Source organism: Eleutherodactylus coqui, chromosome 6 (assembly GCF_035609145.1).
Source record: "Eleutherodactylus coqui strain aEleCoq1 chromosome 6, aEleCoq1.hap1, whole genome shotgun sequence".
Taxonomy (NCBI): Eukaryota; Metazoa; Chordata; class Amphibia; order Anura; family Eleutherodactylidae; genus Eleutherodactylus; species Eleutherodactylus coqui.
The window spans coordinates 47,215,818-47,233,106 of NC_089842.1; the positions used below are offsets into that span (position 1 = coordinate 47,215,818).

The following is a 17,289-nucleotide window of genomic DNA, read 5'->3' on the forward strand; positions in this document are numbered from 1 at the left end:
GCATCTAATCTGGCGATTAGACGCTGAAAATTAGACGGCTCCATGGAGACGAGGACGCCAGCAACGGAACAGGTAAGTGAATAACTTCTGATAACTTCTGTATGGCTCATAATTAATGCACAATGTACATTACAAAGTGCATTAATATGGCCATACAGAAGTGTATAGACCCACTTGCTTTCGCGGGACAACCCCTTTAAGTCCCATTTACTCGGGGCGAGAAGTACTGACGTCACGACTAAGACTGTTAGCACTTGTGCAGAGCAGCCTTATCGCTCAGCGGTTCACATTCTATGTATATGCTGAACATGGTAATCCAGTGAGATGTGAAAAGGACTTCCATTTACATCTAGAGATTAGGAGGACTTCTATTACAGCATTAGTGACATTTCTAGTGTAAACACATCATAAGTGCCAAACACACAATCACTACCACAAGTGGTTTAGGAAAACATATTGCAGGGCATGAGAGCTGCAATACTGTTATAGTGATACATTATACACACATACATACAAACACACGGTGATTAAAAAACAATGATGCACACATGAAGTGACATACAAGAGCCAGAATGACATGAAAAGATAGAAGAACTCTTCAAGTACTGAATGCACCTTACAGATGTTCCATGGGGGTGCCGTTGGTGAAGCTAGATGACCTAAACCAACCCGTCTCCGCTGCCGTGGAATGGATAACAAAGATTCGGGATGCATCTGTGCTGAACTGGACTACTGACTTGACATCGACCGTGTCACCAACATCAAACATCTGTAAGTTGCAGTAAGTTTTTCCAACTTTCCATGTCATTCTAGATGTAGTATATCACTTCATGTATGAAGAGCTTTACTTTTGCAGTATTCTTTTCAATCACCCCGCATATAAGTAGGCGCCTCTATATAATGTGTTACTCACCGGTGTATAGCTGTGCACACTGCCAACACTGTTCAAGTTTAAGGATGCCACGCTCTGGTCAGAAAGGCTGTTGTTAAGGCTACTTCGAGGACTGTCATTGCCATCCTGACTTGTGTTGTATAAAGTTACCTAAAATGGCAAAAACATCATATTACTATTAGACGACATGGAAAAGTTGTGCAGTCCTCATCTTTCATCAAGATGAGAATTTGATTCTATGGTTTTGGTGAACGCGGAATAACGACAAATTAGAAACCATCACAGATCTCATAAGGGTTGTCATGTCGCCAAACTTTCCAATTAAGCAAATCAGCCAAATGATACAGAGTTAGTGTATAACTAGGCAGATTGGCCATTCATGATTCTGGAACTTTTGAGTTATGACACAAAATGTTTTCACCCAAAAACAAAATTGACGCTTACTTCAAAGGCAAAAAGCAATGGAAAGTTTGATTTCAACACAGAGTAGAGGTATCGGACTTGGGGCAGTTCAGACAGCTAGTGGCGAGTTAGAATCCTAGAATGGTAGAGTTGGAAGGGACCTCCAGGGTCATCAGGTCCAACCCCCTGCTCAGTGCAGGATTCACTAAATCATCCCAGAGAGATGTCTGTCCAGCCTTTGTTTGAACACTTCCATTGAAGGAGAACTCACCACCTCCCATGGTAACCTGTTCCACTCATTGATCACCCTCACTGTCTAATATCTAATCTGTGTCTCCTCCCTTTCAGTTTCATCCCATTGCTTCTAGTCTTTCCTTATACAAATGAGAATAGGGCTGATCCCTCTGCACTGTGACAGCCCCTTCAGATATTTGTAGACAGCTATTAAGTCTCCTCTCAGCCTTCTTTTTTGCAAGCTAAACATTCCCAGACACTTTAACCATTCCTCATAGGACATGATCGGCAGACCGCTCACCATCCTGGTAACGCTTCTCTGAACTTGCTCCACTTTTTTTCTATGTCGTTATTAAAATGAGGTGGCCAGAACTGGACACAGTATTCCAGATGAGGTCTGACTAAGGAAGAGTAGAGGGGGAGAATTACCTCACGTGATCTAGACTCTATGCTTCTCTTAATACATCCCAGAATTGTGTTTGCCTTTTTTGGCTGCTGCATCACATTGTTGACTCATGTTCAGTCTATGATATATTAGTATACCGAAGTCTTTTTCACATGTGCTGCTGCTTAGCTCAATTCCTCCCATTCTGTATGTGCTGTCTTCATTTTTCTTGCCCAGATGTACGATTTTGCATTTCTCCTTGTTAAATACCATTCTGTTAGTCGCTGCCCACTGTTCAAGGTTTTCTCGATCTTTTTGAATACTCTCTCTCTCTTCCCTTGTGTTAGCTATCCTTCCTAGCTTTGTGTCATCTGCAAATATGATCAGTTTCCCATCAATTCCCTCCTCCAGATCATTTATAAAAAGTTTCATAATTGCAGAAGGAAAGGGATATAAAAAATCCATAAATTGTGAGGGGAAAAAAAACTCCACAAAAAACAGTTCCTGTAAATCAGGCTGCTGTGACAGAACGACTAGAACTACTCCCAGCGTGCAGAACAGCTGCAGATCTACAGGCAGCATACCCCCCTACTCTAAAAGTCTAGTGACTCGCTTAGTGTTTTCCGGTGGCCGCCAAGAAGCAGCCTAATCTGTTTCATCAAGTAGCACTTCTGCACCGATCAGAGTAATCCCGCTCTATTCAGCAGCATGATTCATACGAGTCGCCCACAGCGTCTTTAAGTATTTTTATAACTGCGATATCAACCATAAGTTATGTAACTCTCTGCATTTTCATCCAGTTCAGCTTTGGACGGAGAGGATGTGAAATGAAAAATGTGACCAGGGCGGATACTGGGGATTAACACTGGACAGCTCAAGAAAACACTGGCTCCTGTACAAGAGCAAATGGAGCAATGAAGTTGTGCCGATTGGTGAACTGGTTAGCCGGGCTGCCGTTATTATACATGGGGCGATTCAAGGTTTATGTCCTTATTTCAGCAAATGAAGTAGAAACTCAGTAAATCTATTGGCTCCCGCGCCGACGGTCCAGTCCGCTGTTCTCTAGCACTTACTTTGTTAGTCACAGTGTTGATAGCCAGGTTTGGAGAGGCACTTCCAGAGATTATACAATCCATACCCAAGGAATCGGAATCTATACTGTATGGTGTAGAGGCCTGGAAGAGGAAGAACATCGGCATGTGAGATATCGCAGCTGCATGCAAAATAAATATTGATTAGAAGCACAAATATATCACACTTGGCTGCTATTCTTTACCAGTGAAGTTCTTTAATACAGCATCCCAAAATCCCCAACTTTTGATGAACAATTTGGGAATGTCTCCCATGTAATAAGCCTACTATGATTGTAAACCTAGCTTGATTGTTTAGTGTTTTCATGGGAAAAAACAGGAGAGGTTTTCATTTTCTTAAAAAAAAACTTCATTGATTCTTTCATAACACTTTTTTTTTTTTTTTTACACATTTTATTTAATCCCCATCTCATTAGTGATTGTTGATGTTGCCTCTATGCATGGCAACCCTGTGAGCCTTCAGGAGGCTCCTGCCCGCCATAATAGCCCATCGGCAACCTCCAACTGCGCAGTGTATTTTGGTATTGTACCACATCCACTGCTTCCAGCCATTCTTGGACAACCACTTTAACACTCCCCAAATTCCCCTATAACGCTGCCTATACTATAGCATTTGAACTGAATTTAACCCCTTAAGGACCAGGCTGTTTTGTACCTTAAAGGGGTTGTCCCGCGGCAGCAAGTGGGTCTATACACTTCTGTATGGCCATATTAATGCACTTTGTAATGTACATTGTGCATTAATTATGAGCCATACAGAAGTTATAAAAAGTTTTTTACTTACCTGCTCCGTTGCTAGCGTCCTCGTTCCCATGGAGCCGACTAATTTTCGCCCTCCGATGGCCAAATTAGCCGCGCTTGCGCAGTCCAGGTCTTCTCCTGTTCTCTATGGGGCTCCGTGTAGCTCCGCCCCGTCACGTGCCGATTCCAGCCAATCAGGAGGCTGGAATCGGCAATGGACCGCACAGAAGAGCTGCGGTCCACGGAGGTAGAGGATCCCGGCGGCCATCTTCACCGGTAAGTATAGAAGTCACCGGAGCGCCGGGATTCAGGTAAGCGCTGTGCTGTTCTTTTTTTCAGTCCCTGCATCGGGGTTGTCTCGCGCCGAACGGGGGAAGGGGGGGGGGGTTGAAAAAAAAAAAACCTGTTTCGGCGCGGGACAACCCCTTTAAGGACCAGACACTTTATAGGGATTTCACCCATGTGGCGGTTTTACTGCCCTATTTTGTTTCTTTTAGCTACCAAAATTACTTTTACTGCGTTTTTTTTTTCTGGGACATAAAGGGCTATTTTTTTTAATTTTTTTTCACTGACTTTTTTTCAGTTTTTTAGTTTGATTGGGGATAAAAAGATTTTAAAAAAACATGATTTTTTTAACATTTCCAGTTATTTTTTAATTAGTATATTTACACTAAAATAAAGTATGGGAACGGGTTCCTCATTTTGTTTCGGAGGTTTCGCTATATAATACGTATGGTTTGGGATTACACGGTGACAGTTTTGGTTGGCGTTGGTTTGGGGTTATTTTCTTTCTTATGTATGTATTGTTGTTTTATTCTGTAATTTTGTTTTACTTATGTATGTAATTGTGTTTTTTACTATCTATGTCCCCCATGACGTCATATAAGACCTCTGGGGGACATCCATATGTTTTTTTTTTTTATTTGACACTCTCCCACTTTTCCATAGGAGCCTCGGTTACAGGGAAAAACAACCGCTGTAGTGATATTAGTCACTGGCAGAGCTGCAGGATCGTACTAGACCATGATCAGCTGTGGTCAGGGTCTAGTACAATCCTGCAGCTCTGCTATAGCAGGGAATTCCGGTGGTCAAATGCCCCCCATACACCTCCCCCCCCCCAACCCCCCCCCCCCGCCGGCTCCCATAGTGAAAATTACACTTCCACTTTTCAGTACACAGTGCTCAATGAGCGCTGTGTACTCGGCGAAGGAAAAGGCAGAAAGGGTTAAAACCCCCTCCTACTTTCTCCTCCGGGTTGTCAGCTGACAACCTGTCCTGTCTCTGATTGATTGCAGAGCAGGAGGCTTAAATCCCCGCCATAATTTTACAAACGGCTAGGCTTTAAGCCCGGGACCAGGCACCTTATATTCACAGTGCCTGGTCCTAAACGGGTTAATAATCAGAACTAGTTTCCTAAAATTGTACACCTATTGACCGATTTATCACACTGGAAGAGTTTAAAGGGGTTGTCCCGCGCCGAAACGGGTTTGTTTCCCCCCCCCCCCCCCCTTTCGGCGCGAGACAACCCCGATGCAGGGGTTAAAAAAGAACACCGGACAGCGCTTACCTGAATCCCCGCGCTCCGGTGACTTCTTACTTACCTGCTGAAGATGGCCGCCGGCATCTTCTCCCTCGGTGGACCACAGGGCTTCTGTGCGGTCCATTGCCGATTCCAGCCTCCTGATTGGCTGGAATCGGCACGTGATGGGGCGGAGCTACACGGAGCCCCATTGAGAAAAGGAGAAGACCCGGACTGCGCAAGCGCGTCTAATTTGGCCATTAGACGGCGAAAATTAGACGGCAACCATGGAGACGAGGACGCCAGCAACGGAACAGGTAAGTGAATAACTTTTGATAACTTCTGTATGGCTCATAATTAATGCACAATGTACATTACAAAGTGCATTAATATGGTCATACAGAAGTGTATAATCCCACTTGCTGCCGCGGGACAACCCCTTTAAGTTCTATTTCTACAACTTCTAGTAGTTTATTTCATCTGTGTTCACTAACGCTCTGTGGAGAATCAACTGTTTGCTGTGTGCCCGCACCTTCCTCGATAGGCCCATATGATGACTATACATACCCGCTCTCCAGATCGCGGCCTCTTCTTTGGCCGAGCTGGTAGTGCATCCTCCTTTGGATTTGTGTCGATTGCCCAATAGGAACCCTAAGAAGAAACAAAAACAACAAATCTAAGGATGGCCTTACACAAAACAACTATCACCTGAATAGTCACTAAAGCATACAATCGACTATTTGTACGCTTTTTCACGGAGCGATTGTTGTTTATTGGTTGTTCAATGTCACAATCGTTGAATGAAATGTTGGGAGCGTTTATACGGGCTGAAATAGTGATCAGTACCTAGTTTGGGGTGTGAGGTTCTTTGGTGGGTGTATATACATTCTGACCCCTCCCCAGCGCACGCCCATTGGTTTCCGAGTCCACTGAACAAACATAAATACTTGCGACTGATCTTCAAGTGATGACTGGCTGCTGCAGTCCTTCGCTGGATGGACTGATTAGTCGCACGTATTTATGAGTCTTCAGGAACATTAAATGGGAGGACAAAATGTTATTAAAAAAACGGGAACCAATTAGAGTTCGGTGGGAGGCACATACTGAACCAGCGCACACCTACGTGCACAGTCGTTGACTAGTCTACCCGTTTGCAGCAGATAATCCACCAACGACTATTTTTAGGTGAGCTAATCAGCTGGTTGGTGGCCGTGTTACAAGGACAACTGTTGCTTAACCTCGCTCTATTGATTGACTAGTCGGATTCTAGTAAAGCCATCTTAATGTCATTAATTTGTGGGAATGACGACAGTAATGGCTGGGTGTGGTCGCAAAGGGCACCAGCTAACAGCTTTTTTTGGGAAGGGGGGGCAGGCGGATATAATAGGGGGTGATCGCTCAGCCAGATGATGTTCTTCCTCCGTGCAGCAGGTGCTTGTGGAGTTACACGAATCATCATCCTGCCTGTCTTCTCCCCTCTGATGTTAAGAGGTGCCAATTGTTTGCCGCGGAATTTCCCTGTGGAATTTTTCTGCGGCCGCTAATCCCGGGTTTGGCCAGACGGGGCGGACAATCTGTTAGGACGCAGTATGTCAATTCTTTTTTTTTCATTGCGGCCTCGTGCCTCTTTATGGAAGAGCCGGCCACAACGGGAAAAGCATGCGTCAAAGCCGCTCCAAATCCCGTGGCTAAGGGCCGTGCGTTTTTAAGCTGCGCTTATCCCACTGAGATATCGCAGTTTTTCGCTGCGGCAAAACCATGAGATTTGCTCTGTGAAACTGTCCCGTGGGAACCCAGCATAAAGGTGCGTTTAGACACAGAGATGATCGCTCAAAAGATGACTTTTGAGCGATCATTTTGCATAATCTACTAATTGGCACTAATACCTATTAGTACCAATTAGTAGCTTGTGAGCTGCCAGGGGTTAAATTTATTCAAAGGACCAGCCACTGCTCTCTGAATAAATTCCTTTTGTTCTGCAGGCGAGGCTGACAGCTGAGATAATGCAATCAGCTGTTCTCAGCAGTCCTGGGGCAGAGCACAGCATGCGGTCCATCTTATCAGATGTTCTGCTGAATGACGGACTTCAAGTCGAACTGTGGACTGTCGTTCGGCAGAAAACTGAAAGATGGGCACATTTACACGCAATGATTATCGCTCAAACAATGGTTTATGAGCGAATTTTGAGTGATAAGCATTGCCTCTAAATGGGCCTTAATACACATCCCTTTAAAATTTTCCTGTGTGGATCACTGATGTGTCGCCTGTAATAATCGCATGTAACTCTGAACTGATGGTCTAAACCCCGATATCGCCCTCCCCCGCATCAAACATGTGTCTGTTCTGTCTTTTCTAAACCTCCACATATCCCCCCCCCCCCCCTCCCGCTGCAGGCCTGTGAGCCGTACCTTTCCAGGGTCGTCCTTGGATCGAGGCACTTTCAGAAAGCACTTATTCAGCGACAGGTTGTGTCTTATAGAATTCTGCAGACAAAAAGAACAGAAATATGAGCAGTCAGCATCCCGCCGCCGAGATAACGCAGAATTACAAGCGGATCTGTCTTGTTTGGCACTGGGAAGGAATATTTTCTTACACAGCATTTCTGCTTTAAGGTTACATCCACCTTCATTAACAATTTTCTATTCTCTCCATGCGTATAAAACGCAAAATGAAGCAGCTGTGCAATAAGTGTTCACTAAAAATTTCCCACCGTTCGGCTTCTACAGCTGCTCTGCACACCCATGCATCTCCATGGTAACAGAAAACAAACAGTCTCATCCTGCAGTCATCTTCCCTCTTCGGGCTAACCTACCAAATGTATTGTAGCACTCGGGTCAGAATTTGCTGTGGGACGTCCACAGCGCAATATTCACGTGCCTGAGAATCGCAGTTTCACAGAAGCGAGGCAAGGTGTTTTTGAATGAAAAACGACTCACATCAGCGTAAAAAAAACCCCGCAAGTTGGCAAGCGCAATATCGGGCCGTGTTTTAGGCCCGATATCGCGCTCGCCCGTGTGAATTTAGCCACCGTTTGGGGATTTGTCCCTTGTGGATTTGCTGCATTTTCTCCACTGTGGAAAGCCGCCAGTGAGTACGCCCGGCGTGAAGGCGCCCTAAATGTCATATCATCATCATCATCATCCTTTATGACAGCTGTAGGGTTTTTTCCCAGCGTAGGCCAAAAGAGCAAAATCCATAAACACACAGAGAAAGGAGGCCATAAAGCTGTACAAATACACAGATGACATCCGAGAAGCACACGGAGATCTGATGAGAGCGAGAAGACGTACAACCTGACGGGCGGACAGTCAGACACCCCAGAAAGAGGCGCAAACAGTGGCTCCAATGCAGCTGCCGCCCCACTGGTCATATGCTCCAGTCAGCGACCGGCAAGCAGCTGTCCTGTCTTGTGTCCAGGCGTCCATCAATGCAGTGCAGCCATGTGTACACAGAGGGCAGTATCACAAGAACAGGATCACAGCTGCTGGCGGAGATGGGGGCTTCCTTCACTACATAGTGCTCAGTGATGTCGGGGCATGATGCCGATACCCCAGCCTGCAGCAGCGCCCCCTAGAGCTAAGTGTAGGATGGAAATACAATGAATTATGGATGGGGGACTTGGATGTATACAAGTCTTCTCCTGGACGCAGAAGGAAATGGATAACGCTTCTGCACAAGCTCAGAAAGGCGGCTGCTTAATGGGGGCGTCCAGGATTGGGGTGCGTTCACATCTGCGGGGGAGCCGCCCATTGCAGCGACAGGTTTTCCATTAATACAAGGGGAAAAGTTTCTCCCTAGAAAGACCACCTAGTAGGCTGAGGAGACTTAAAGAGAGCCAGTCACCTACTTTAACCCTATAAGTAATTTCTAACCCTTCCTTGAAAAGTAGACTCGCGGAGTTCAGGGATGTTATCTTCCCCATCGTTTCCCCTGGCGTGAGCAATGAAAGTCAACGCTTGATGCATTGAGCGGCGCTGCAAAGTAGCGGCGGCTTTCAGCACTAACACCAGGGGAACAACGGGGGGAGGTAAGCATAACACTTACATCCCCGGACGCAGGGGGTCTCCTACTTTCAGCCCAGAAACTTAGCTTGTAGGGCCCAGAGCCTCTTACCATGTTATCCTTGTTTCTGTATGCAAATGGGAAGATGGAACAATGGCTCTACGGCGCCACCTATTGGAAACAGGGCTGTGGAGTCGGTAGAAATGTACCAATACTGGATTATGAAAAATAAACTTAATTTAAAATAATTCGATCCGAGTTGAGGTCGTCTACGATGGAGGCGATACCGGAGTTCTGACAAATCCATGGACCGCACACATGTTCTTTACTAAGTTTAGGTCGAAAACTTGTAGGTAGTCCCCCATGTCTCCCTATGGGCGGCTTGAATTGCGGATCACCTCACAAATTCTGTGTGAGGATTTGTGTACCGCAACTGATATCTACCTGTGTGCCGACATTTGGCTTTCCTTGATCACGCTACCGATCCAACCTGCACCAGAACATTACAACCTAAGAGATGTGGGGGACTAACAAAGCCTCAGTGCCGCCCCCCATCAGCGCAACTCTTTATGGATATTACAGCTCAGTCTCATTCATAAAAAGGGTTCTCCATGACGCATCCTATTGATGGCCTATCAGCAGTTAATCAGCGGGGGTCCGTCGCTCGGAATCCCGGCCGATTAGCGGATTCCCGGCACTGCTGTCAATGCTGTACAGGCCTGGGCTGGTACTACATGCGCAGCTCCTATTGAATTTAACTATACCCTAGCAATGTGGACAGCACTGAAAGCAATCAGCTGATGGGCGGGGATCCCGAGTGGCGGACCCCCACCCATCAACTGAGGATAGGTCTTTAATAGCAAAAGCCCAGAGAATCCCTCTTTAAATAATAATAATCTTTATTTATATAGCGCCAACATATTCCGCAGCGCTTAAATGTTGCAATAGCAGCCCGCCCAAAAAATAGGAAGTACCCCAGTATGGAAAAGGGTTTCCTCTACAAGAATAGACCCACCAAAGATCTTCCAACAACTTTGCGTGTATTATACAGGTAGTCACACTTGGACAACTCCAGTCCATATACACCATTAGTCCACCTGAACCCTTACAGGAGGGCAGCTGACCTTCATAGTTAAATGGGTTGTACAGGAATAGAGAAACATGGCTGCTTTTTTTCCGCCCCCAAACAGCGCCACAGCTGGCCACAGGTTGTGTGTGGTATTGCAGCTCAGTCCCATTCACTTCCTTAGACAATGTGCCGGCCGTCTGTATATTGTACAGTGGCTAAAGTTGCAACCAAGTGTCTCGGGCAAGACAAAATGTGTCAGAGGCCTTGTAATAAGGCACTAACCCATCAATATACAGAATATAGAAGATATATCATAGCCATTTTTTTAGCACTTGATGAGTTTAGAAAGGTTATAGGTATATGACCACCCAGCCAATCACAGCTGCCATGGAGGTCATGTGACTGGTAGTAAACATGAGTTTTTCTGAACTTTTTTTTTTTCTTACTTTGAAGTCTCAAAACTTTGTAGTTCTGCTTTTCTTCTACTCTCGTTAGCACGAGGTCCATTTTAACACTTTGTGTGCATGCACAACCCCGACCCGCATTCTTCCGCAGACTGGGTGCTGACATCCTTCTTGGCAAGCACATGGCTGCTGCTGAGTCACGGCACAGAGAATCATTGCAGATCTGCCTCCTCCGCTTGCAGCCCGTCAGAAGGCGATATCTGCTATGATATCCTGGCAACAAGAGAAAAAAAACGAAGGGCTCTGTTTGCCAAGGCACGCGTAAGTGATAATTGTGTTCATCAGTGCCAGGGTCTAACTATACTGAGATTTATGACTGGCATAGGCAACGACTCAAACCTGACAAGGATGGACGGACATGGCTGACAATAGACAAGGGCTGAAGGTCAACCTTTCACGCTGCTGCCATGTTTATGGGATCATGTCCTCTGAGCGTGACCTCCTGGACCACGTTTAATGGCACATCAGCTGCCATGTTACACATGGCATCCATAAAGCCACTACCATTTCCCAGGCTCCCATTCTAAAAAATCCATTTGTAGGATCCCAGCTGTCACCGGTTATTAAAAGAAGCGTCTCTGGTCCAGACAGACAGGTGCTCCTCGCGACGGCCATGTGTTTTATCTCATCTCCTCGGACTACACTGATGGGGAGCGCAATGGAGAATTTTGGAAACTTAATGCCGCCATATTAAACCACAAGGATAAAAAATACCGCAACCCAACACGTCGTAATAACAGCGATCAGAAGGACGGTCGGGAAGATGCTGTCTGGAAACAAAAGTAGCTCAAGTATCAATCTGAGAAACTGAACAATGAACCAGATAAAGTAACAGAAAAAGGACACTATTGCATTATTGCTACTTGGTCAATAACCCCCGAAGGAGAGCAAATCTCTGAAGTCCTGAAAAGGGGCAGCGAGGTTGGCGCTACACACTATAGTTAGATTTTCAGAGACTTTATATAGTACTCCAGCCCTGGTCTAAAACATATAGCTGTCTGCAGCCCCCCCTGGGGTAAACAAGGGGACCCTGCTACCGTGTTTCCCCGAAAATAAGACCCTGTCTTTTATCAAATTTTGCCCCAAAAGAGGCAGTAGGTCTTATTTTCAGGGGATGTCTTATTATACTTACCAAACAGGCTCGGTCCGGGTCCTCCCACTGGCCTCCGGAGCTCCAGTGCGCTTGCCACAGTCTTCGAAAGCCCACAAAAGATCGCTTCCTGTTACGGGATTCATAAATCCCACTCCCAAAAAGCGATGGCTGTGATTGGTTCTTGAGCACTGCTCAGCCAATCAATGCAGAGCCAATCACAGCTATCACTTTGTGGAGGTGGGATTTATGAATTGGCTGAGCCGTAATATCGATTGGTCAATTCATACATCCCGCCTCCACAACGCGATGGCTGTGATTGGTTCTTGAGCACTGCACTGATTGGCAGCACTCGAGGAACCAATCACAGTTATCGCATTGGCTCATCAAGTGCTGCATTGATTGGTTCTCAAGCGCTGCTTAGCTAATCACAGCTATCACTTCCTGGAGGCGAGATTTATGTATACCATAACCAGGAAGCGATCCTCTGTGGAAGGCCGAGGACTGCAGCGAGCGAGCTGGAGCTTTGGACAGCAGCGGGAGGACGTGGACCGAGCCTGCTAGGTAAAGTATTGCTTTTTTTCCCCCTATGTAATGCAGCTAGGGCTTATCTTTGGGGTAGGGCTTATATTTAAAGCCTCTCGAAAAATCGGGGTAGGTCTTATTTTCAGGGAACCAGGGTATATCACAGAGAGATCTAGAACTCTATGGTGCAATTTTAATCCCAACAAGGCATAAACTTGTGTAATGATCAGCTTATTGTGTACCTAACTTTTAACGTAACACTATTTCTGGCCATTATATGACTTACATCCTACACCCCCCCCCCCCCCCCCCCCATGCATGGTGTACACCGGATTCTCAGTTCTCTCAGAATGGGTAGGAGGAGACTAGCTGCTGTGCTGTGTTCTAAGAACTGTACACGGAGAACTGCAAAATTCTGCTTTTTGTCTGTAACATATACAGAGACATAATATTATCTTGGACAGTGTACAGTAGTACTGAGCAGTGGAGATGTGAATAAACAGTAGCAAATAACTCACCATTACCTTCAAGAAAATGTCTGTGTGTCTCTTCACCTTATACTCCCCCCTTTCTGCTCTTATAGACTTCAATGAGCACAACGACTCATGCTCTGCCTCCACTTCCTATTCTGCCATCTTCAATCATGCACTTGACAGCAAGCAGTGGACAGCAAGTTACAGTGGCCAGTATATTAGAGTGTTTTGTTTTTTTAGCACAAAAAAGCATATTAAGTAAATGGCACTTTTGCCATTTATCACACTGCCTAACATATATGCACAAATTCTTTGAGAGGTTAGTGACTGTTTCACACAAGCCTATTAAGGATGCATTTATGATTCCGTAATACAGATAAGTATCCAAGCCCAATTGCAGGTCTACTGACCCAAAATCAGATGGCGGTCCGAGTTCAACTCAGTAGACATGCTGTTGGAAATCAGAGCTTGCTGTGGATTTTCAAATCCACAGCATGCTCGTTCTTTTGCAATTAGCCAATTTGACTGCAGATTTCACTCCTTGCGACACAATAGGGCAAAATCTGTGGTGATGGTAAACTGCAACCAAATTCGCATGTAACAACGCATGCAGATATTGCTATAGATTTGCAGGCAAACCAGTAGTAATAATGACATGCCTTGTCTGGACCTACCCAGAGATTGGCTGCACATGACTGGCTGCCAGGAGGCGACTTAAGAGCGGAGGGATAGCAACAGCAGCGACCAAGGGGAGCAAACCTAATTTTTATTTCACTGCAAAGCAGCAGCCAGTGATAGGGAAGCCAACTATTGTGGGAGCACTACTATTTTGTGGTGGGCACACTTTGGAAACTGTTACTCTGTAGATGGCACTGAGAAAGGAGCATTTGGAATTGTAGCAGGATGGGAGAGTGTGTAGAGACAAGTTGTGGCTGGAAGTAGTGTTCATGGCGGTCTGGACCCGGACAGAGAAGAAAAAGATATTTTGCAGGGTATAACTTATTTTAGGTGATAAAAGTGTGTGAAGCTATTATTTTCAGAGGACCCAAAGATGCCTGGGCAGTAAACTCCACAGAAGCAAGAATTATCCGTAGAAGTCATAAAGGTCTGGAACAGAAGGAGATGCAAAAGGAACATGTTCAGAGGAGGTTATCTATAAGTCATTGTGTATTCTGTCTTTGACTGAGTCACATCCGTGTTGTGTTTACTTGCAAAACTACAACTCTCAGCATACCCTTACCATTGTTCAGGTCACACGGTGTGAAATTGTAGAACTTCTATAGCACACGATTGTATGCCAAAGCATTATTAGCAATCTAAGTATACAACATGAGTTGACCACATTGCCTTTTGTTCTCTTTCTCACTGCCTTTTGTTCTCTTTCTCATTCTTGTTGGCGTGCTCTTCTATGCTCTCACTTGCTGTAGGTTAGCTACACCCTAAGCCATGCCTTCAGAAGGCCACCTCCATTTCTACCATGAGCTTGAATATCACCCTGTGAAACACTCTTCCAGGTTGATCTATTGGCCTGCAATACGACACACAACCTGAGGACAGGTTGCAGATACCTGGCATGCTTGGTGCAAAGTGGTGGGCTATCAAGAGACCCCAGTACCGCTTCCATGCTGCCTCAAACCCAGAAGGCTTTGGTTATGGGTATTAGATTTCGGTTCTTTACCGCTTTCCCTTTCCTTGTTGTAGATCGCGTCTACAGCCCCTCAAGAGATTGAGGATTTGGAGCGGCACATCTGGAAACTTTCACTCTCTGGAGGAAATCTTGCCGTCAGGAGTTCTGCTGCGAGCGCTGATTGAAAACTTATATAGTCATCCATCACCAGCTGCTGGATTTTACATAGCATCTCCCATCAAATTTAGGTTGAGGAGAAGGGAGGGGGTGGAATCGCAGACCCCGTACGTCAGAATGATGTCCCTTCAAGCCTGTGTTATGGGGCCTGTGGGCAATCCTGTGCCTCCTCATAGAGCCTCCATGAACCAATGGCTGTCGCAATAAATCCCGTCACGCAATAAAATCTATTCATGTATTCTGGATCTGCAATGAACAAACTACAAATCACTATTACTGGGCGGGAGGGAGAGGAATAAATAGAAGAGACAGACAAACTACCAGACGGCCGTTTACTTCTTCATATAATATAATGAGGTTTCTCATGATTTATTAGGCAGGGTTGTCCTATAAGGAAATCCCAAGGAACATGTTCTATTAGGGTATACAGACATCATAGAGGAGACTTGCTTGCTTAGAACCTGACTGCATTGGAGAGCCCCTTCAAGAGGTTATCTTACCTAAGCAGATACAGAGAATGAGGCCCCAAAGTGTGAGCATTGGTGGTCCCCAAAATGCATCCCTGCTCCATTTACTTCAATGGGACCACCAGAGTTAAGGCTGAAGCGCTCGGATATCTCCAATGCTCCCACTGAAGTGGACTGAGCAGAAATGCCCTTGTCCGTCCTCAGCTGCCCACACTTGGGGATGCAACGGGGCTGTACTCAGTATCCACTGTGTTAAGATAAGTCCTTTAAGTATCAGCGACTCCGGATGTGGTGGACCCAGGAAATGTTTGGCCGACCACATGCTTTTCTCGTCAGGGGTCTCAGAATCCTTTACTTCATATGATCGTCATAAAGAGGAGTGCCCCACTGTGAGCCCCCTCTGTGAGCCCCCACTGTGAGCCCCCACTGTGAGCCCCCTCTGTGAACATCCATCAGCAGAAGTTGGAAAGAATAAAGAGCTTCTTTTGCCAAAACTTCTTAAGGGGGATGTAGGGGTCACTGTGCTGCATATTCTTGGACTTGTAGTTCTACAAACTACGGATAGAGCGCATCTGCTTTAGGACCTTTCAGGCATTTTTCACTTGCAACATCTTCAGATCTGATGTCATTAGAGAACCTGATGGGGCCACCAATGCAGAAATAAAGGGTGCCGTTACATGGCAACGTTCCTCCTTATTTAATAGTAGGCAGAAAAATGGCGACTATGGCCAGCCCTGACTGGTCGTGCGGTTTGCACTGACGGATACAGATGCAGGCCGCAATCAGTAATTCTATGCCTGGGTCTCGCAGAAGAGAAACTCATGTAAAAGCAGCCCAAGGCCGGCTTCACACGGGCATGTTTGCATGCGCAATACGCAAAGAATAGAACATGTTGATTTCACTGGGTTCGTTCACGTTTCGGTATTTTTCTGCGCACATTTCTGTCACGCAAAAAAAGAAGAAATGGAACGTGTTGTATTTTTTGAGTATTTGCGTACCAACGGTCCCTATTGAAGTCAATGGGAATGCACAAATGCGCACGCAACACTCACGGAGATGTGTGAAATGCCATTTGGGACTCCCTCTGATCAGCTGTTGGCCAGGCCAGTGTGCTCATGCACTGGGACAATTTCTGCAGGAAGCAGACAGCTCTGTCATCTCAGCAGTGGTCAGGCTTGGTATTACAATTCCCCATCTGGCCACTTCACAGAGAACGGAGCCATCTGCTTCCTGCAGAAATTGTCTCAGTGAATGAGCGCACTGGCCTGGCAAACAGCTGATCAGAGGGGATCCTAAGCGGCAGGCCCCACTGATCTACTACGGATTTTACAACTGAACAGCCACTTTAAGAAATCTCAGATGTGCTCGGGAATTCAACAGTTTTTGAAATCTCGGATTTCTGACTGGGACTGTGTCCTGTGGTAATGCTGTAGCCCCTTTATTGCAGTATTGGGGGTGCCCAGATGCAAAATCTGTAACAGGATCCCCACCTACCATGTTCTTTATAATACTGCTGACATCTTCCATGGTGTAGGAGCCTTGGAGCTTCTCAAAGCCGAGCTTGGGAGTGTCTGCCATCCCTGCCCTCCTAGAGATACCCTCCTGGTGGTGCTCCTGTCATGTCGGCAAAACCCCCTTTAAGGGCCAGCAGGGTCTTGTCTGCTCTGAAGGTAAAACCTTGACATGAACTTTTGTACTTTGTCAATCTATCACCTAGGATTCCTCCGATGCAATAATCTCCCGAGGTGTAACCGGCGCTGCACCAAGGACAAGATCCTAAAATAAAGGGTGTTTAATCTGTGCCCCATCTTTGTGCGTCAGTCATGCCAGTCACGTCCCGCTATCTGCAGGTCGCTCTACATCTCCTGATTAATAATATATCCGCGGCTGCACGGAGGAATTCTGTGCCGGCGCGGTGATTTAGGCAGTTTGGGGATTGAGCTATTTGTGGATCAGCTATTTATATCCCGGGAGCAGGTCGGGTCCTGTCGGCGCAGGTATGCACCTTCCCCAGTCACAGGGGCGTTACTACTAGATAGTCGCAGTGTTTTTCTGGATAGATTCGGGGTGGGTGCGTGAAAATAACTTCTTCACAGTAGAATTTCCTGCATTTTTAAAGGGGGTGCTGGGG

General features: G+C 46.0%; 1 protein-coding gene across 1 annotated transcript in view; it reads right to left on the reverse strand.

Annotated features, from left to right (window-relative positions):
* The window catches only part of FOXJ3 (forkhead box J3), a 39,080-nt gene that overhangs the window by 17,295 nt on the left and 4,496 nt on the right, over positions 1-17,289 (reverse strand). The window contains exons 2-5 of the mRNA XM_066606729.1: positions 7,673-7,747; positions 5,832-5,915; positions 2,987-3,088; positions 914-1,042 (exon numbers count right to left, since the gene is read on the reverse strand). Of these exons, the coding sequence (XP_066462826.1) occupies positions 914-1,042; positions 2,987-3,088; positions 5,832-5,915; positions 7,673-7,747 (390 nt within the window). The remainder of the gene's footprint in view (positions 1-913; positions 1,043-2,986; positions 3,089-5,831; positions 5,916-7,672; positions 7,748-17,289) is intronic.